The sequence below is a fragment of the Neophocaena asiaeorientalis genome, unplaced genomic scaffold (assembly GCF_003031525.2).
Source record: "Neophocaena asiaeorientalis asiaeorientalis breed wild unplaced genomic scaffold, Neophocaena_asiaeorientalis_V1.1 scaffold1132, whole genome shotgun sequence".
NCBI lineage: Eukaryota > Metazoa > Chordata > Mammalia > Artiodactyla > Phocoenidae > Neophocaena > Neophocaena asiaeorientalis.
In genome coordinates this window covers 32,723-55,666 of record NW_020174472.1, presented here as the reverse complement: position 1 = coordinate 55,666, position 22,944 = coordinate 32,723, and the positions used below count along the sequence as shown (strand labels likewise).

General features: G+C 43.2%; 1 protein-coding gene across 1 annotated transcript in view; it reads right to left on the bottom strand.

The window, feature by feature from the left end:
• NLRP5 (NLR family pyrin domain containing 5) overlaps positions 1–17,866 on the bottom strand; it is a 29,808-nt gene extending 11,942 nt beyond the window's left edge. Inside the window, exons 1-6 of the mRNA XM_024757235.1 lie at positions 17,563–17,866; positions 14,242–14,319; positions 9,249–10,845; positions 8,063–8,230; positions 4,177–4,341; positions 1,989–2,159 (exon numbers count right to left, since the gene is read on the bottom strand). Of these exons, the coding sequence (XP_024613003.1) occupies positions 1,989–2,159; positions 4,177–4,341; positions 8,063–8,230; positions 9,249–10,845; positions 14,242–14,319; positions 17,563–17,851 (2,468 nt within the window). The 5' untranslated portion in view covers positions 17,852–17,866. The remainder of the gene's footprint in view (positions 1–1,988; positions 2,160–4,176; positions 4,342–8,062; positions 8,231–9,248; positions 10,846–14,241; positions 14,320–17,562) is intronic.
• Positions 17,867–22,944: the final 5,078 nt, after the last annotated feature.

Sequence of the window (22,944 nt, the reverse complement as noted above, 5' to 3'; positions counted from 1 at the left end):
ATATATATATATATATATATATATACACCTGTACATTTTTTATCTGAATCACTTTGTTGTACACCCAAAACTAACACAACATTGCAAATCAACTATACTTCAAATCAAAACAAAACAGAACAAAGCAAAACAAAAATACTACTCTAAATATCGTGGGTGATTAAATCTTCCATCAACCACCATGGGCAGCGCCTGGGCAAAGCAAATCTGCTCTCTATCTGGCTGTTTTACTGTGGTGTGAGGTTTTGCAGAGATGGGTGACTTCCCTATTTAGAAGGACTTACATTTAATACACCATGACCCATAGATATAAACTAGATAGTCCACCACTTTAGCAAAGCTTAAGAAGCAACAGTACTTGAAAATGAGAGTTTAATAGTACTTCTCTCATGGGATTGTGACAAAATTAGATGAATTGACACATCTGACGTGCTTAGAGCAGTGCAGTGCCCATAGCAAGCACTTCCGCTGTATTATTGGTGGTGGTTCCTTTCGATGAAGGAAGAAATTCTTGCTGGGTTGGACTTGAAAGGGATCAGGACAGGCCACCTCAAAAATATGCTACTTTGACTTAAACAGTATTTTGAGCTGGAGGCAATTAAGAAAAACCAGACACAGGAGGAGCTCTCTGCCCTCCACCTATCTGCCTGAAAGCAGGGCACACATTTCCCCCACTTCCTGTACCAGGGAAAGAACAACCTTTATCACAGAGATAGAGGTGGCACTGAGGCAAGTCTTCCTATAATGCTTATTTTCTATTAGTTTCCCCCATTTACTTCCTAGTCACCTTCCCATAATTTATCAGCCCATAGAAGCCCAAAACCCCTTTCCTTTGTCTAGTCACTTCTCCACAGTTCATTACCTTTTGTTAAAATGGTATATAAGCTCCTGAGTCTAACTGCTTCTTTGGGTTTTTCACTTTCTTTCCGTGAAGGCCCCATGCGCGTTAAAAAAAATTAACATCAATAAAATTTGTATGCCTTTTCTCCCACAAATCTGTCCATCGTCTGTTTAATTTGCAGGCTCCAGATACTGATCATAAGAGTGTAGAATAAAGTTTTTCTCCCCCACCCCTCCACAGGTTGATGGCCAGAAGGTATGTTGGCTTCCACTGTGATTTTTTTTTCCCCCTTCTGGGCTTGAAAGGGTAATTAGTGCCACTTGGTTTTCAACTTTTGCTCTGATTCAGAACCAAACTCCCACTGAAGGAGGATGCTCCTGCCATGGCACGCTTTGGGAATGGTGGGGAGAAACAACCTTGTCCGAATTGTGGGATGTCAAGGAGGAAATTCCCAGGTAACAGAGCAGTTCCCTAGGTATCAAACGGGAGCTCAGAGTTTAGTTGTGCCTTTTATTCCTTGTGTGCCCTGAGACAAGAGACTTCCCTTCTTCTGGATTCTGTTTTCCTTATCAGCAAGTGGGAGGAAAAAAATCCCAGCTGGTAGGTTTCTTGTGAAAATGATGTTAACAGGAGAGAACACAGCACAGAGCCTGGTGCTTGAGGATGCCATAGACGTCTATAGATGGTGCCATAGACGGTGCCATAGACGGCAGCTGAACCACAGTCCTACGTCTCTTTGGGATTTTGGCATTGGAGAAAGTTTCAAGTATATAGTACAGTGTTGTTAACTATAATCTGAATGCTGTATGTTAGATCCCCAGAACTTATTCCTCTTATAACTGGAAGTTTATACCCTTTGACACATATCTCCCCATTTCCCCAACTCTCAGCCTCTGGCAACCTCCATTCTACTCTGTTTCTTCAAGTTCAGCTTCTGCTCTGGTCTTTTATATCCGTTTGGAGTCAGTAGCAAAGACATAGATGTTAGTTTTTGGGTCTTTCTCCAACCTCCACATTGGTCTCTCCCATGAGGTCCCATCTCCCATTCTAACCCTCGGCTTATACATCAGCCAGTTCCCCTCCCTTTTCGCCCATGACCTGGATGATCTCAAGAGAAGATAACTCTGGTGAACAGAGTTCAACTCACATAAGCTTCTGCAGGGTGCACTGTGTGACCTTCAAGGCATCACAGAGAGACTTTATGCTCTGGTCCGTCACCTTATTTCCTGCCAGGCTCAGGGATTTCAGGCTGATGGACGTAACAAGCATTTGGGCGATCACCTGACAACAGGTGTGGGTTAATTCACAGCGATCCAACCTGCAGAGACAGGCAACGGGAGACACATCCTCACCTCTTCCAGAAGCAAGCCATTTCCCCTCCTTCCCCGCACGGCAGCCACTCTGTCCATTTGGCTGGTTCCTGGATGCTGTTTGCTCTGACCTGAGGGTCTGAGCATTTGCTGTTTCTGTTTGCAACACCCCTTCTCATCCCAGCCCCAGGTCTTTTTGTGGTTCCATTTTCCATTCACTCTCCAGAGTGCCATTTCTTCTGAGTAAGTGGGTCTCACTACCTTCCTTAACTATGCCTGCCCTGCCCTACCCAACCCCATCCTCTTGCTTCAGTATTATTTTATTCATAGCAATTATCAAAAGCTGACATCTCATATATTTATCTGACATATAACATTGTGTAAGTATCAGGTGTAACTTGATATATTTATACATTGCAATATGTATACATTGATTTGATGCATTTATATATTGCAATATGATTGCCAGTGTAGCAGTAGCTACAACCTGTATCACATCACGCGTTATCATTTCTTTTTTTTTGTTGTTTTTGGTGGGAATAATTAAGATCTAGTCTCCTAGCAATTTTCATGTTTATAATACAATACTGGGGCGTCTATAATCATTATGCTGTGCGTTAGGTCTCCAGGACCTATTTATCTATTGGCAAGTTGGTACCCTTGAATAGTATATCCTCTAGGCCTGATGCGTCACGTAATCTGCCGTTTTGCAAGTAGCTTTACCATCTGAAACATGGAGATAACCGCTACCAATCACAGTGGTGCTTGTGAGGATTAAAAGAGTAAATACCGCAGCCAGGCATTGCTCTAATCGTGCAAACCTGTTCTTGCTTTTACCTGGATGCAGAGTTGGACTACATTTCGCAGCCTGCCTTGCAGTGAGTATGATCACACAACTGAGTTCCTGCTAAGAGAAATATGAGGGGAAGTGATTTGAACCACTTCTGGGTCAGGTCCATAAGACCTCCAGGTTTCCCCAAGCTCCCTCTGCTTCTATAAGCAGACTGCCTGTGCCCAGCAGGGTCTTGGAAGCTGTGTGTTAACAGTAGGACCTGGGCTTCCCTGGTGGCGCAGTGGTTAGGAATCCGCCTGCCAATGCAGGGGACACAGGTTTGAGCCCTGGTCCACGAAGATCTCACATGCCACAGAGCAACTAAGCCCGTGCACCACAACTACTGAGCCTGCGCTCTACAGCCCGAGAGCCACAACTACTGAGCCCATGTGCCACAACTACTGAGCCCGTGTGCCACAACTACTGAAGCTCGCACACCTAGAGCCCGTGCTCCACAACAAGAGAAGCCACCTCAAGAAACCTATGCACCGCAGCAAAGAGTAGCCCCCGCTCACCGCAACTAGAGAAAGCCTATGCGCAGCAAAGAGGACCCAACACAGCCAAAAATTAATTCATTCATTCATTAAAAAGAAATATAATGTTATAATGTTATATAAGTTTCATATATACAAGTCAATGTACCACAATAAAAAAATGTTTTGGGCTTCCCTGGTGGCGCAGTGGTTGAGAGCCCGCCTGCCGTTGCAGGGGACGCGGGCTCGTGCCCCGGTCCGGGAAGATCCCACATGCCGCGGAGCCTAAAAAAAAAAAAAAAGAACTTTCAATTTTTTTTTCTGGCAGAACCCAATTTTTTTTAGGCTGTTAAAACCTTTTTTTTTTTTTTTAGGCTCCGCGGCATGTGGGATCTTCCCGGATCGGGATACGAACCCGTGTCCCCTGCATCAGCAGGCGGACTCTCAACCACTGCGCCACCAGGGAAGCCCAAAAGTTACTTTTTTCTTGTGGTGAAGTATACATAACACAAAATTTACCATCTTAACTTTTCAGTGTACAATTCAGCGGCATTAATTATATATATATACACTGTTGTGCAGCCATCGCCACCAACTTTATCCAGACTCCTGATTCTCTATAATATTTTAGCAGCTTTCTGTGAATGATTATTTCAAAATAAAAAGTAAAAACAATAAAGCCCTGAAATCCTCAAAGCAAAAACCATACCCAGGACTTACCTCAGAGACTCCAGCAAACAGTTTGGGTGCTTTACTGCTTCACATGCCATCATAACATCTCTATCCTTCAGGTGAGTGCTTTCCAAGTCCAGGTATTTAATATTTCTGTTGATAAGCGTTAGCCAGAGGTGACGGAGACCAGGGGTAATCTGGGCACCTGTAAATCTACAGAAGAGGAAAGAAAACACTAGTTAGACATTTGGGTGACATTTGGTTGTATCCTAATGTTTCCTTCTTGCTCTTTCTTCCATTTCAACTCTGATCTCTCATTATTTGCATTTACAATTACCCCTCAAATAACATGGACTTAAACTGCACGAGTCCACTTATACATGGATTTTTTAAATAAATATATAAAAATATATATGTAGAACATTGTGTGCAAAACTTGTATTGAAGTGGATAGCCTATCATTACACAGGAATAAGGGGAGTGATATTCAGTATAAAATTAATGTGTTTGTTTTCTCACTGTTTTATAACTTTGCTTTCAAAGAACTGCATTACTGTACAGTCTGCCTTTCTCTCTCATAATTGTAGACACTGTATCAGCTGATCGTCACAGGTAAGTGACGATTTTTTTTAAAAATGTAACAATGTTTCCAATACTGTATTATGAGTATGACTGTAATATGGATGCCATAAAAATTTTATAATGGGGCTTCCCTGGTGGCGCAGTGGTTGAGAGTCCGCCTGCCGATGCAGGGAACACGGGGTCGTGCCCCGGCCTGGGAGGATCCCACATGCCGCGGAGCGGCTGGGCCCGTGAGCCATGGCTGCTGAGCCTGCGCATCCGGAGCCTGTGCTCCGCAACGGGAGAGGCCACAACAGTGAGAGGCCTGCGTACCGCAAAAAAAAAAAAAAAAAAAATTATAATGATTCATTCATTAGTGTACAGGCTAGGCAACCATAAAGCAATCTTATTGCTGCTTCTTCATTATCTATGCATGAATCATTACACCTGTAAATAAATATGAATTTCTTTCACATTATATTTTCATTTTTGATGTCCACTGTTACACGTATGTATATATACATATGTATGTTATACATATAACATCTAAAGTATTTTGTATCATATAATATTGATGGAGATGCTGACAAATGATTCCCCTTATAAATAGACAACGTCAATTTATGGTATCAATACAGCACTGTAAAAATGTACTTTCTCTTCCTTATGATTTTCTTAATAACATCTTTTCTCTAGCTTACTTTATTGTAAGACTACAGTATATAATACATATATAAATATGTATTAATTGACTACGTTATTGGTAAGGCTTCTGGTCAACAGTAGACTATTAGTGGTTAAGTTTTGGGGGAGTCAAAAGTTATGTTTGGATTTTTTTTTTTTTTGCGGTACGCAGGCCTCTCACTGTGTGGCCTCTCCCGTTGCGGAGCACAGGCTCTGGACGCGCAGGCTCAGCGACCATGGCTCACGGGCCCAGCCACTCCGCAGCATGTGGTATCCTCCTGGACCAGGGCACGAACCCGTGTCCCCTGCATCGGCAGGTAGACTCTCAACCACTGCGCCACCAGGGAAGCCCTATGTTTGGATTTTTGACTGCATGGGGCCAGGGCTTGGCATTGTTCAAGGGTCAAAACAATTCCTGCATTGTTCAAAGGTCAAAAGTATTTTATTTTAAAGTAGCAAATACTTGAGTACCTATGATGCATCAGGCACTGGGAAGAGTGTATTAAACAAATGCTAATATTCTGTGCCCTATGGAGCTTAACCTATCAGGGAAGACATTCAAAAGAGGCAAAAGAGTTATGCATAAGAAAGCTAAAAATAGAGCTACTATAGGATCCAGCAATCCCACTCCTGGGCATATATCCAGAGAAAGCCATAATTCAAAAAGATACATGTACCCCGATGTTCACTGCAGCACTACTTACAATAGCCAGGACATGGAAGCAACCTAAGTGTCCATCAACAGATGAATGGATAAAGAAGACATGGTACATATATACAATGGAATACTACTCAGCCATATAAAGAACAAACTAATGCTATTTTCAGCAATATGGATGGACCTAGAGATTATCATACTAAGTGAAGTAAGTCAGACAGAGAAAGACAAATATATGATATCACTATGTGGAATCTAAAAAAAAAATGGTACAAATGAACCTATCTACAAAACAGAAATAGAATCACAGATGTAGAAAACAAACTTATGATTACCAAGGGGGAAAGGGTGGGGGAGGGCTAAATTGGGAGATTCGGACTGACATATACACACTACTATATATAAAATAGATAACTAATAAGGACCTACTGTATAGCACAGAGAACTCTACTCAGTACTCTGTAATGACCTATATGGGAATAGAATCTAAAAAAGAATGGATGTATGTATATGTATAGCTAATTCAATTTTCTATGCAGCAGAAACTAACACAACATTGTAAATCAACTATACTCCAAAAAATTTATAAAAAAAGAATGAAATATGTTATAGTTCATTAAGAATAGAGCTACAGATATCTAGCCAAGTTCAAGTTGAAGAAAAAAATCAAATGTCAGACTGTGCAATGTGATATCATTTGGATTAAATGCCACTAAATATTTATAATTGCATGGAAAATTTATGAGAATATGTGAAAGTAATTAGGCAAACAGGAAGCTGAAGAGGCATCAAGGGACTTACTGAAAATCCTTTGTACTTCCTGAATCTCTTTACCATTATCATGTATTAGGGCTGAATGACAAATAGTGATGACATGGATTTTTTTTTTTTTTTAGAGTTACTATTTTTTCTTTTAACATCTTTATTGGAGTATAATTGCTCTACAATGGTGTGTTAGTTTTTGCTGTATAACAAAGTGAATCAGCCATACATATACATATATCCCCATATCTCCTCCCTCTTGCATCTCCCTCCCACCCTCCCTATCCCACCCCTCTAGGTGGTCACAAAGCACGGAGCTGACCTCCCTGTGCTATGTGGCTGCTTCCCACTAGCTATCTGTTTTACACTTGGTAGTGTAGATATGGATGACATGGATTAAAGCAAGTGACAGGGTGTAACAAGAGCTTAATTAACATAGGGGCAGCTAGTGGGGAGGGATTCCCAAGGGAAAAACAGTTAAGATAACAGCTGACAGAGCAATCAAGTTTGGTGTAGGACTTAAAGTGAACAAGGCATCATTCCTTATTCTGGGATCACCAAGCTCCTTGGCTACGCCCAGTTTAAGGAAACTAATTTGGGAAGAGATAGAAGTGGCCACAGGAGAGGAAAATGTTTGCAGCCGAGAACTTGACTTGGTCTAGTCTTGAGTGTCACATGTGCTTCACTTGGTCCTGGAGGGAAAAGTAGAAATAGAACCTTTGTTGAAGTAGAACAAGCCCTTCATTTCCTGTCCTAGGTATCTGGTAAGTACCCTGGCGTCTCCAACAGACCCAGGAACTTATTGGGTTGGCCCAAAAAAGTTCATTTGGGTTTTTCTGTAAGATGTTATGGAAAAACCCGAATGAACTTTTTGGGCCAACCCAATATATTGGATATTTAAATATTTGTTACCTTATTAGCCTAAAAGCATTAAGGACTGATTTAAAGGCTCTCACAGATCATGCACTTTGATCTTGCTATTGCCTCACGCTCTACCATTTATTGAAATGAGCCTCCCTCACTTTTCCCTCACTAACAAACTCCTATTCATCCTTCAAGACCCCGAGTAAATGAACCCACCTTAGTAATCCCTTCACAAGGTCTTTAGTCATTCCCCATCCTGTGCTTTTGGGAACTTGGTTCCTGTACCTTCCATGGCACTTATTCCCTCCAAATACATTTTATAGATTGGTCTTCCTCAGTAGGTGGGAGAGGAGAGCCATGACACAGCCAGGCAAAGGGGCATGTACAAGGGCTGGGAAGTCTTACATCAGATTCTGTATTTTACATGTTGGCTGCCTCAGCTTGATGCAGAGGGTCTTCATGGCCTCTTCACTCAAGATGCTGCCACTCAGGTCGAGCTGTTGTAGGTTCGGGTGGGTGCTGAGCACAGAGCAGAGGTGTTCCCAGTGCTCATCATGGGTCTTGATCTTCAGGCTATGTTGGAGGAGGAAATAAGCATTTGCTTCCACAGGATGGATTTAAACATGAACAACTGCCGCAGAAATGCCCGGGGAGAGAAACCAGTGTATTAGGGCTGGACAGGGATGGTTTTAGAGACTCTGAGGCTAGTGTAGCAGATCTCGCCTCATGCTCTGGAGAAGTGCTCTCATAACCACCTGCCTCCTGAATATTTCGACACCCATGGGGCACACCTCCAGCTCTCGAGTAAGATTTGTGCTTAAATTCTAGCTCCCCCTTGAATGTCAGAGGGTGCAGCCACTACTGAAAACAGTATGGAGTTTCCCCCCCAGATTAAAAATAGAACTACCACATGATCCAGCAATCCCACTTCTGGGAGTATATCAGAGAATTGAAATCAGGATCCCAAAGAGATATTTGTACTCTATTTTTCACAATAGCCAAGACATGGAAACAACCTAAGTGTCCGTCAGTGGATAAGTGGATATAGAAAATGTGGTATACACACAAAATGGAATATCATTCAGCCTTAAAAGAGAAGGAAGTCCTGCCATTTGCAACAACTGGGATGAAGCTAGAGGATATTATGCTAAGGGAAAAAGCAGTAACAGAGACATGCATGATCTCACTTTCATGGAGATTCTCAAAGAGTCAAATTCATAGAAGCAGAATGTAGAGTGGTGGTTGCCTGGGGCTGGGGGTGGGGGAAATGGGGAGATGTTGGCCAAAGGATACAAAATTTCAGTTATGCAGGATAAATACATGCTGGAGAGCTAATGTACAACGATGTGCCTAGGGATAGTAGGTAGTCTTAAGTGTTTTCACCACACACACACTCTCTCACACACACACAAAGAAAATGATAACTATCAGAGGTAACGGGTATGTTAATTCCCTTGATGGTGATGATTATTTCAGGTATATCAAAACACCAAGGCATACATCTTAAATATATGCAATTTTCATCTGTCAATTATAGCCCCCCTCCCAAAGATGGAAAGAAAAAGACGAATTGCAGAGATAAGGTACTCACCCTTGGGGAATGCTGGGCCATGCCTCAGCAAATTCATGCTTTGGGACCTCTCTGACATCCAACCGAATTTTCCGTAAATACTGGCAATGCCGGAAACAGAAAGAAGACACTATTAAGTCCATTGGCCGGTTCAGTGGAAGCCACACTTCTTGGAAGCTGTTCAATGCCGAGCGAACAAACTCGTCATCCTGCGTCTCGAAAAGACAGTAGAAGGCGTCAAGGAAGTCTAGCGGGGCAGTGGTGTCGGTGTGTTGACCCAACAAAGAGATCCAGTGCAGAAGCCTCTGCTTTGCCACCAGGGGGACAGGAGATCCCAGGAGGGTTCCCAGCGCCCCCATCACCTCTTTGCTCATGAGGCCAAACAAGAACCTCTTCATCTGGACCAAGTGGACGTTGAAGTCGATTTGCTTGAGTTCCATCAAACTCTTTACATTCTCAGTGAACAGAGGGTAGGGGTCCCCCTCTCCTTCCAATCCTTCCAGGACATAGTACAAGGCAGCAAAGAACTCCTGGAGGCTGAGGTGTAAGAACATGTAACACTCTTCACAGCGGCTGCCTTGGAGAAGGATGCTTGTGTGAAACAGAGCAGAGAGCTCAGGTCCCTTCAGTCCGTGAATGCCCAGGTCATCGCTGTAAAACACGAACTTCGTATTCCATACGCCTTCCACAGCCATCTGGCACAAGCCCTTCAAGGTGACTCTTTCTTCCTGACGCAGACAGCTCCTGACTGCATCTTTTGGAGCGAGCTGATGGAACACGAATGAGGCATACAAGCCCGTGAGAGTCTGGCAAGTGATGGAAAGGCTCTTTCCTGGTGCCTCTTGCAGGTTGAGCGCCTCACAGACCAGGGAGCACACGACGGACACCTGGCACTTGTCAAACACCTCATGGTTGCCCACTACTGAACGCAAGGTTTGCATCTTTTGATGTTCATGCTTCATATGCTCAAGAAGCAACTGCATCCTTTTTTCCACTGAGAGTCCCCCAACCAACAGGTAATGGGGAGACAGGAGCACGGACTGGAGCTTTTCTATGCCCGAGTCTCGGACGGTGACGATCAGGGAAGATTCGGGAAGCAAGACTTTCTTCAGAAGACTGTGCATCAAGACGGACACGGGTTGCTTCTCCGCCCAGTCTCCAGAGAGATTTGAGTCGTCGTCTTTGAAGGCGAGGTCCAGGTCCTCAAATCCATCAACCACAAACAAGAGCCTTTCTGGTTGGGACAGGATCTCCTCCACCTGGACCTGGGTGTCTGGCCACTGCCTGGAGATTAACTCTGCAAAGCTGCACTCCCTCGTCCACTGTACCTCTCTGGCATGGAGGAAAAAGACATAGGAGAACAGGCCCTGGTAGAGCTCACCTTGTGCCCAGAACAGCAGGATCCTTCTGGCCAGAGCCGATTTCCCGATTCCCGCCTTTCCGTGTAGAACCACAGTGAGAGGCCGGAAGCCCCCCTGGTCTGGATTAAAAGCCCCCAACAACACGTGCACATCTGGACAGTCAGAGGCAAATTTTTCAAAGCTCTGGTGTGCATCCAGCTTCGTGGAGAATTTCCTCATCACGTGACTCTTATAGTCTTGTTGGTCATTTCTGTGGCCTGAGTCGGACAGGAGAGAAGAAGAACGAGATAGAGAGTTTGAAGAAAGTCCGGATTTTAGTAGAAAACTAGCAAAAAAGCAAAACAAAAACCGCAGACCTAGTGGATCCTAAGTCACACAGCCTACAGCTGTGGGTCTTTTGTTTCTTCCTAGCAACGTACATATAACAAGCTCTGTCCCTCGTATGAAGATCACTTCCTCAAAGTTTACGGATGCTCTGCAAAATAGCTCTGTGTCCCTTTAACCTGATTTCTCTTTCCAGGACTTCATACCTGATAGGTTACATTTTTGTTTGCTTATTGTCTGTCTCCGGCAATGGATTCTGTGCAGGGACTTTGCTACTGTATCTTCAGTATTTGTAACAGTGCCTGGTGCCCTGTGGACACACAACTACGTATTCACTGAATAATCTACATTGAACATGCCTATGTGGTCTCTGAAAGACAGAGAAGCTTGGGGGAGCTGAGGATGTGTGCGTGGCCCTGCGTTCCAGACCTCGGGGTGGGCGTGCACATTCAGTTCCAGCCCAGGAGTCCCAGGCTACTGTGGAGAAACAGCTCCATGTGACAGGGGATACTGCTGTTTACGGGGAGGTAAGCACAGCCTTTGAAGTTAGACTGGTACTGCCTGGAACTCGAAGCTCTATAGTGTCTGTGATTTGGAACAAGTTGCCTCATTTTCTGGACCTCCATTTCCTCACCCATAAGATGAGATGGACATCTTCTTCAAGGGCTGCGGCAAATATTTAAGGAACAAAAAGTGCATTCGATATTTATCGGCACGGGGCTTGGCAAAGATGAGCAATGGCCACTATTATCATTACAAAGTGTAATTCTTTCAACCTTACCCTCTTTATTTTATTCCCGACATTTGTCACAAATGGCAATTCTTTTATGTGTTTAATTATCTAGCTCTCAGCTTCCAAGGTGAGCTCCATGAGAAAAATACCTTGTCATTTTACCTCCATACCTGTAGCCTCTTTAACAGTCTCTGACATCCAATAGGTATGCACTAACATTAAAAATTAGATGATCTTACTACGTGAAGTAAGTGGGACAGAGAAAGACAAGTATCATAGATATCACTTATAGGTGGAATCGAAGAATGGATACAAATGAACTTCCTTACAAAACAGAAGGAGACTCACAGACCTAGAAAAGAAACTTATGGTTACCAAAATGGGAAATGGCGGGGGGGGGGAGGGAGAAAAATATACACACAACTATATATAAAATAGGTAACTGATAAGGACCTACTGTATAGCACAGGGAACACAATATTCTGTAATAACCTATATGGGAAAGAATCTGAAAAAGAAGAGATATATATGTGTTACTGAATCACTTTGCTCTACATCTGAAATGAACACAACACTGTAAATCAACCATACAGCAATATAAAATAAAAATTTAAAATATTAAAAATTCCTATCCGGTTCCTTACATTTGCTGGTACTACCATTATCTTTTTTTAAAAAAAAAAAAAGAGTAAGACTCTCTCTATACAAGTGCATGAGACAGTGACTAGCCCTACATAAAATCTCTACACAAAAGTTCTAAATCTTAAACTTCATTGTTCTGCATCAGGAAGGTCATGAACAGATCTGTATTAAACCCACAAGCAGCAGACGCTCTGAGATCTGAACAAGGTCCATTTGCTGAGGTCACACTGATGTATTCTCTTCTGTCAAAAGGACAGACTGTGCTCCTGGGCTGTAGGTTTTTGTAGAGGTAGAGGAACCCCAGAAAGAGAGGCTGCAGTTGAATTCAACCCTTCTTTGCCTCTTCCTCAGCCGCTTTTTCTTTTCTTTTTAAATTGAAGTACAGTTAATTTACAATGTTATGTTATTTTCAACTATATAGCAATGTGATTCAGTTAATATATATTTATATAAATATTTGTATATATCTATATTTATTTATATATATTTATGAGTATATATAAACACATATTCTTTTTCAGATTATTTTCCATTATGGTTTATTATAAGATATTGAATATAGTTCCCTGTGCTATACAGTAGGTACCTGTTGTTTACCTATTTTATATACAGTGTTGAGTATATATACAATGGAATATTACTCAGCCATAAAAAATGAAATAATGCCATTTGCAGCAACATGAATGGACCTAGAGTTTATCATATTAAGTGAGGTAAGTCAAAGACAAATATCACATGATATCCCTTATATGTGGAATCTAAAAAATGATACAAATGAGCTTATTTACAAAACGAATAGACTCACAGACACAGACAACAAACTTAGGGTTACCAAAGGGGATACTAGGGGTCAGAGGGAGACACCTTTTCTTCTTCCATGGATTTAATGATCATGTCTGTACTTAAGAGTTACAAATATTGCTCTCTAGTGCTGATCTCTTCCCTACAAATCCAGGATCATATGTTTAACTCACTACCTTAAAGGGACCTCAAATTCAATGCACCAAAAACTCATTTCAGCTTTTACCTCTAACCAAAAAGTTACTCCTTCTGGTAAGTTTCCTGTAAATTATAATTAGAAAGAAGCTTCTATTTCTGAACTTACCTTGGAACAGATATTGGGCTCATTCCCTTATACAGAAATCTAATTTTAGCCCCACATCATCACTCTATCGTAGTTTTTCATCAATAAAATGGGGATATTAATACCTCCCTTATGAGACAGGTGTAGGATCCCACGACATAATCACAAAATGTGAGAACAGCGCCCGGCCCATGGCAAGTATTCTAGAAATGTCGTCATTGTTGGTATTTGTTACTACCCATTCCAACTGAAAATGGACAATACTGGCAGCTATGAGGTTTTCAAATATTTGTCCAAGGAATGATTAAAGTAACCCATACCTGCCAACGTAAGTTATGTTGTACAGATGGAATAAAAGCCCAGCTTGAAGTGATTTCAGAGTTTGAAATTTACTTCATTGACTTTCGGGACTTCCTGGTGGTCCAGTGGCTGAGACTCCATGCTCCCAAATGCAGGGGGCCCAGGTTCAATCCCTGGTCGGGGAACTAAGATCCCACATGCCATGCCACAACTAAGAGTTCACAGGCTGCAACTAAGATCCTGAATGTGGCAACAAAGATCCCATGTGCCACAACTAAGACCCTGTGCAGCCAAATAAGTCAATCAATCAATCAATATTTTTGAAAAAAATCATTGACTTTCCACATCACCAGGTTGTCTAAACAGAAAGGTGGGAACAATTCCTGAACCTCTGTTTTTCTGAAACCCTCAACACCAAATTCTACTAGATGTATCTACCCCATATCTTACTGAGATATTACTATCTTAGATCTCAATAAATATTTTTCTGTGATAATTTCCTGATACATAAATGTTAATAGCAGCAACACTCATACATATCCATTTTCCACCCCCCTCTCCCCCACTAACTTGGTACTTCTTCCATGCTTGGACCTTGGTCCGTCTTTGTTGGTGTAGAATGTTCTGCTTTTTCAGCCAGTAAATATTCTGCAATAGAGAGTAGATGAGATAATGTCTCAATAAAGTCACGGCAATTCCCCAAATCAGGGATGAGCACATCCTCTGCCCAAATTACTGAGGGCCACAAAGACTAGTCTCAGGATCTCACAGTTTATTCCATGACTAGTCTGAAATGAGAAAAATGGAGACAGACCCTCAAATACCACCAGCACGGTTAAGCAGCAGAGATTTATAGTAAAGACTGTCTGATTTTGAGCACGTAAATGTACATTTCAGTCCCATTTTTGCTGTATGATCCTGGGTAGGTCATATAATAAGACAGTATATTATGGTTATTAAGAGTTAATTGTCAAGGGCTTCCCTGGTGGCTCAGTGGTTAAGAATCCGCCTGCCAATGCAGGGACACGGGTTCGAGTCCTGGTCCAGGAAAATCCCACATGCCGCGGAGTAACTAAGCCCATGTGCCACAACTACTGAGCCTGCGCTCTAGAGCCCGCGAGCCACAACTACTGAGCCCACTTGCCACAACTACTGAAGCCCACATGCCTAGAGCCCGTGCTCCACAGCAAGAGAAGCCACTATGATGAGAAGCCCGCACACCACAACGAAGAGTGGCCCCCGCTCGCTGAAACTAGAGAAAGCCCGCGTGCAGCAACGAAAACCCAAGGCAGCCAAAATAAATTAATTAATTAATAAATTTTAAAAAAGAGTTAATCGTCAAGAGTCATCTTAAACACCTCTCTCGAACGTCAGAATAGTTAGTTAACTACTCAGATGCCTGTGAGTTCTCCAAATAGAGGTACCTTCAACTCATAAGCTCTAACATTGACCAATCCTCCCTCCCCCTCCCCCATCTACTTGCTGCAAAAATCTCTTCCAGTATTTCCTGGGATGAGGCAATGGAACCCCATCCACCCCGTCACTCATGCCAGAAACTTGGGTACCATGCTTGATCCCATATTCTCCATCTGCATTTAGTCCTCAAAACCTGTTGTGTCTGCTTCCAAAATATCTTCTAATTCCATTTCTACTTTTTCTTTAACTGCCATCATCACCCTAGTCCAAGCCGCCTTTATTTCTCCCATGGGATGCTAGAATGGACCCCTAACTGGTCTCCCCACATCCACTCATGACTCTTTCCAGACCACTCATGACTTCAGCAACAATGCTGAAATGCCAGTTTGATTATTTCTACCCCTACCCCTTTAAAACTATTTAATTGGGCTTCCCTGGTGGCGCAGTGGTTGAGAATCCACCTGCCAACGCAGGGCACACGGGTTCGATCCCTGGTCCAGGAAGATCCCACATGCCACGGAGCAATTAAGCCCGTGCGCCACAACTACTGAGCCTGAGCTCTAGAGCCCGTAGGCCACAACTACTGAGCCTGCGTGCCGCAACTACTGAAGCCCACGTGCCTAGAGCCCGTGCTCCGCACCAAGAGAAGCCACGGCAATGAGAAGCCCGCGCACCGCAACAAAGAGTATTCCCTGCTCACAGCAACTATAGAAAGCCCACGTGCAGCAACGAAGAACCAATGCAGCCAAAAATAAATAAATTAAAAATAAATAAATTAAAAAAAAAACTATTTAATTGCTTATGCTTTGCTATTAAAATTATTTTCAAGATGCTGTCTGACTTCTAGACCATCTTTTTTTTTTTTTTTTTTTTTTTTGCTGTACGCGGGCCTCTCACTGTTGTGGCCTCTCCCATTGCGGAGCACAGGCTCCGGACGCGCAGGCTCAGCGGCCATGGCTCACGGGCCCAGCCGCTCCGCGGCATGTGGGATCTTCCCGGACCGGGGCACGAACCCGCGTCCCCTGCATCGACAGGCGGACTCTCAACCACTGCACCACCAGGGAAGCCCCTAGACCATCTTTTTATCTTCATCTCCTGCCATATTCTCTCCAATGCTTCATGGTCTATCCAACCTCTTTCTTTGTTAAAGACTTCATAATGTTGCTCTCTTTTGGTCAGAATGTTCTCCTCTACCCAATTAGCTTGGCTAATTCCTTTTCTTCATTTCTGTCTCAGCCTAAACCTTACTTCTTCTAGGAAGTGATTCTAGTCTTCACATATTTTTCTACACCATCCATTTAAAAAATTGCCCATTTATCCCTCTTCCCTATTGCATTGCAAGCTATAAATCTCTGGCACACGATACACGAGAGTATGCAAAATAATTGTTAAAGATATGCAAAATGAATGTTAAGTAATTTTCGTCACATATTAGGTCATGAACTCGGTCAACTTGTGTAACTTGGTAGAATCTCTATTTTAGCTTCTGTCATGGGGAACCTAGTTTTTGGGTGAGTTTGAAAATCAACAGCAGAGCACATGACAACTTCAACATGGTATTTAGACTGGGGTACTGACTGGTAAACACCAACAATTGTTTTAATTTTATAACCCTTATTTCCTGTAAATAATACTAATATGTTTTCCACCCAGGGCTTTTTTGAGGCTCCGAAGGAATAGCTTCTGTTCAAGCCCTTTGCAGCTACAGCCGATGAGCTACATATAGGCATGTAATACCTGTAAGTCTTTAGGGCCAATCTGATTGCTTATACTTGGGGCTCTTCGTTAAGTTTTTGTCCACAGTTGAGGAGACAATTCCTCCTGATGAAGGAGAGCTATTAATTTTTTCTACTACCTTTCTCCTAAATACCTTAAGATAACTACACAATTTGATGTAAGTACATTGCTATAATATGGGCACCAACATTCTGAGGAAGGTCAGTCCTTAGAGAAGTTCCTTGAACCTTAGTTCCTCAGTCTGGGGCAAGAAATAAGGGAGATGCCCATTGTACAGCCATTAGTGTTCTCAAAAAATGAGTGAAGCTTTGTTAACCACTTTCTATACATTATCTTATGGAACCTTTGCAACAGCACAGATAAGCCTCACAGTCACTGTTCCCAGATGTGGAATCCAGGGGTCAGAGTAGGAAAAATTTGCCAGAAGTCATACTTGTGGTGACAGCAGAGCTACGCACTTCTGACTACAAATCCCATCTACTAACTGTGACCAAATTCTGTCCAGATAGAGGGTTTATCTACCCCTGTCTTCTCCTTCATTGTTTCACAGGCTGGAGACGACTCTAGCTTCCAGCCAGGGAGGTTGACCAATGAGTGAGTTAGCTCTCCTAGTTCAGACTCACGCTGTAGAGGTGGACCCCCTGAGAGAACAATGATACCTTTCCCGTTCCCATGGGAACTTGAGGTCACCTCCCTTTTCTCCTACCCCTAGATCTGCCCCAAATCTCTCTTACTCACTTTTCATCTCATCCCTGGCCATCTCTGAGAGGGCCGACAGGCTCATCTTTTCAAAGATGTCAATGGATATCTTCCAGGCAAAAGATTCTTTATAATGCTCATGCAAGAGGGAGGTGAGCTGTTCCGAATCGGCGTTATCCACTTCAACCAGTGGAAAAGAGCAGGCTGCCGGTTCCGAAGCGCTTTCCTTTAGTAATGCCTTAAATATCTGAAACTCTTCTTTGTGTAGCTGCTTGAAACACCATTGCAGTCCATAGCTGGAAAAGGAGGATAATTTGGCTTCTCCCATCTTAACGCAAGGCTGAGAGCTCAGGTTTTAATGGAGAAGTAGATTCTTTGGTAAACGAAGCAAATGGGACCTGTTGGAAAAGTGACACAATTCAAAAGAGAACCTTTTATCAAATTCTCAAGTCTGTACAACCAGCCTCAATGGACTCACCAGATGGAATGACATCCTCTATTCCTTTTGTGAAAGATACTGAGAGAAGCCCAATTAACAGGTAACAATTCTTCATAGACTTAGAATTACTTGACGCCGTATCTATCTTGTTACCAGAATATAAGCTCTGGGATATTTTACTGCCTGGATCCCTAGTTCCTGAAATAGCATCTGGCACAGGGTAAGACTGAAAACACTTGCCAGTGAATGACCTTGGCTAACAGGCCAGACTCAAGGGAATTGGCAAATAGGTTCCCACCACTTACTGAAAACCAGTCACACAGTTTCTAGATCAGTTGATTCCAGTTGTGCCTGTTAATATAACATTCAGTTATACAAACACAGTAAAGATTTTTGGTATAAAAGTATACTGATAGGGCTTCCCTGGTGGCACAGTGGTTAAGAATCCACCTGGCAATGCGGGGGACAAGGGTTCAAGCCCTGGTCCAGGAAGATCCCACATGCTGCAGAGCAACTGAGTCCATGTGCCACAACTACTGAGCCCACGTGCTGCAACTACTGAAGCCTGCGTGCCTAGAGCCCCTGCTCCGCACCAAGAGCAGCCACCGCAATGAGAAGCCCGTGCACCGCAACGAAGAGTAGCCCCTGTTCCTCGCAACTAGAGAAAGCCCACGTGCGGCAACAAAGACCCAACACAGCCAAAAATAAATAAATTTAAAGGTAGATGAAGGAAGGTACTACTTAAAAAAAAAGTGTACTGATAAGTATCTGAAAATATCTGATCTGGAACTTGTATCTAGAAAATATAAAACTGCTTTCAAGTCCAAGCTCGCTCTGCTCACCGAACGACAGGCCAATAAATTGGAGACGAGGTGTTCGGAAAGCCTGCAGACTGAGAAGACGGCAGACTAAAGTCTCCAAATAACCATCTTATCAGGGTTTGGATGCCAGCTTCTTTTATAGAACAGAGAGGGGGAGGAGATGAGGAAGTAAAGTAAAAAAGGCCATAAGATTTGCAAATATCTCCTGGAATGGCCAGCCTCCGGGAGGGGATGTGTTAATTTCTTCTTTCTTGCAGCCATCCACAGGTCGAACAGGGTCCCGATGTTTCCCTGAACAAAGGCACTTTGGTTTAACCTTCAGGCAGAAGGCAGGTTTCCCCAAGGCAGGCCATTATGTATAGACAGTATCCTTTTAGTGAACAAAAGCAACGGGAAGCAAAAGTTACAGAAACAGATCCAACACGTAGTCAGTTTTGGCTCTTCCCTGTAAAAAAAACCTCCTAATAAAAGGATAAATAAAAAAAAAAAAAAAAAAAAAAAAAAAAATATAAATGACTCAACTAACAACAAGCAAAGGATCTGAACAGACAATTCCCCCAAAGAAGATACACTGATGACTAATAAGCACATGACAAGATGCTCAACATCATTAGCCATCAGAGCAGATTTGGTAACCTCCATCCACTAGATCAACTTGTTCTACAGGTATCTATAGTGTACACTCATGACCTGTGCCGGACATTTCTTCTCTTAGTTAGAAGGCTGGTCTGTGACAACATAAATATTTTGTACTTGTTAGGAATGCTCCAGGCATAATTCTTTTTTTTAAATTTTTTGGCCATACTAAGAGGCAAGAGGGATCTTAGTTCCCCGACCAGGGATCAAACCCATACCCCCTGCAGTGGAATCACGGAGCCCTAACCACTGGACAGCTAGGGAAGTCCCTCCAGGAATAATTCTTAAATCTAGCAAATCTCCTCTTTGACTACTGAACAATCTCTATAAATAATGCATTTAAATGTAATTATTATTAGATAGTTTCGTTCACAATAGCAAGACTGAAGGTCATTTAGGGGTTGATCGATAACATGTGGGTTCATTCAGGCATCGTTGCATTCTGCATCCTTAAAAATGCTCAGTAATCAGCATAGGTTGGTGCCTCAGCCTCTAAGACATTTAATACAACCCTCACCCCCTGTATACACACCAAAATGGATCAAGGTGGGTGGTGGTGAACTAACGGGCCTAGGAAAGGACACATTTTACTTCGTATTTTCCCATACTGTTTGCTTTTTCAAAATACTAAAAGGTATCACCCATTAAGAATCATGTTTGTAGAAGCTAATAGAAATAAATGCATTTTACTAAAACAATTGAGGGACATCCCTGGCCGTCCAGTGGATAAGACTGTGCGTTCCCAGTGCAGGCAACACGGGCTCGATCCCTGGTCGGGGGAACTAAGATCCTGCAAGGCACCGCCAAACAAACAAAACCGCAATTGATTCCTTCTTACCATTACTCATCTATGAAAGAAAAAAAAAGATGAACATTACTGATGACGGAGAGACAAAGTCCGGGAAGATCCCACATGCCGCGGAGCGGCTGGGCCCGTGAGCCGTGGCCACTGGGCCTGCGCGTCCGGAGCCTGTGCTCCACAACGGGAGAGGCCACAACAGTGAGAGGCCCGTGTACCCCAAAAAAACAAAAACAAAAATTAAATGAGTACTTATCTAAATCCCTTCTTAGGAGATTTGCAGCATCTCATGTAAACTTTCTGTAAACAGTATCAATATGTAACGATTACTGTATTATTACTATAATAATAATATTATTGTCCTCACTTTACAGAGTTGAAATCAGAGGTTCTGTAAAGTTCTGTAAAGTGGAAGAGCTTGCTCTCTTTCAGGAAAGAGCATCGTCCTGTGCATCTGATTCTAACACTCCACCTCTTCCAATACATCCCAGACTGGGAACTGATACATCAAACGCAAAAGACAGGTGAGTTGATGGGAGGAGAGCCCAGGTGGAAGGATTAACGTGGGATAGGCTGACGGACACCTGCTGTAAAATCGAGGCAGGACTGGTGAGAAGGCAAAGACATTATTCCAATAGAAGCAGGACTGTAGGTTGTAGGGATGTAAGTTAAGACTGGTGGTCAGGGACTTCCCTGGTGGCACAGTGATTAAGAATCCGCCTGCCAGTGCAGGGGACATGGGTTCGAGCCCTGTCTGGGGAGATCCCACATGCTGCAGAGTAACTAAGTCTGTGCACCACAACTACTGAAGCCTGTGCACCCTGTGCTCTGCAACAAGAGAAGCCACTGCAGTGAGAAATCCACACACCTCAACGAAGAGTAGCCCCTGCTTACCACAACTAGAGAAAGCCCGTGCACGCACAGCAACAAAGACCCAACACAGCCAAAAAAAGACTGGTGGTCAAAGCTATTTTCTGGGAACAAATGACTCACCAAAAGTGTGTTTGTCTCTATCCTTTATCTATACTCTTTCCTGAAACACCTTTCTGCACAGGTATCTTAAAAAAATTTTTTTTATTGAAGTATAGTTGATTCACAATGTTGTGTTAATTTCTGCTGTAGAGCAAAGTGACTCAGCTATACACATATATACTTTTTTTATATTGTTTCCCATTATGGTTTGTCCCAGGGTGTAGAATATAGTTCCCTGAGCTATACAGTAGGACCTTGTTGTTTATCCATTCTATATATAATAGTTTGCACCTACTAACCCCAAACTCCCAACCCACCCCTTCCCCTTCTCCCTCGGCAACCGCAAGCCTGTGAGTTTGCTTCTGTTTCGTAGATAGGTTCATTTGCTGCACAGGTGTCTTGAATGATTCCACAGAAGCAGTTAAGATTACAGGGCTTGACATCAGTTAGACCCTGTTTCAAATATTGAGTCACCTCTTAGCGCCCCAGGCAAACGCATTTAACTCACCTGTAACTCAGTTTCCTCCCTTGACAAAGAACACCCTCAGGACCATATAGCACTTTGATGGCTGTAAGCCAGAGCGAACATATTATTAGCAGAATTAACAAAGGAGTCTTGTAAGATGTGGACCAGACATCAGCTGGTCTCGACCCTTTGAGTCAGAGCACCCCAATTCTGTCCTGCACTTTAGACCTAGAGATTAGGAAGAATTGAGAGCTGTACTGAAACACCCCAAACAGATGTTTTGTGGGTAGACCTTTTCAGCAAAGCGGGGAAATGGGACACTTCCTTCTGTCTAAGGGTATCTTTGGTCTCTGGGCTCTGACTAGTCTAAATGGAGAGAGAGGGAGCACAGAGCAGGGCGCAACGAACAGTTCCAACCAGGAATGTAGAAAAACGGGGAGAGAAAGGTACCAGGAACAAGACAGGAGAAACTACTCACCAAGTTCACTCCTCGCCTCCAAGACCAGATCCCAACTGGCAACCACGTGGTGATGGGTCTTTGGGGAATCTTGGGCCGGTGACGTTGTTGCCGTCCATTGGCTGCCACGGCTCTAAATGGCCAGACCCGGGGTAGATGTGGAGCCGCTGCTTTCTGCACCGGCATGCCCCGCCCCCTTCCCACCTAACAGGTGAGGATGCTGCATCACCCTTAGCACACCTGTGCCCAGGACCTCTAGAGCCCTCACCTGGTTGTCCCAGAGCAACGATGTGTGTGTGTGTCCTCATTTTACCAGACCTGGCATTTACTGACCGCTCTCTAATGATGCTTCTGTTGTTTGTTCAATTGACTTTCTCCACAAAACTCTCTCACCTGGAGTCCTGTGAACTCATAATATATATACCTGTTTGTTATCAAATGAATCTTTCCCAACGTTCTAAAGTGCCCCTCTTCTCACCATTGCTAATCACCAGGGAAATGCAAATTAAAAATGCAATGAGATAGCCCCTCACATCTGCCAAAATGGTCACCGTCAGAAAGACCACAAGTAACAACTGCTGGACAGGGTGTGGAGGAAAGGGAACCCTCGTTCACTGTTGTGGGAATGTAAATTGGGGCAGCCCCTATGGAGAACAGAATGCAAGTTTCTCAAAAAACTAAAAATAAAACTACCATATGACCCAACAAGTCCACTCCTGGGTATATACCTGGAAAAAAACAAAAACTCTAATTCGAAAAGATACCTGCACCTCAACGGTCATAGCAGCACTATTCACAATAACCAAGATATGGAGGCAACCTAAGTGCCCA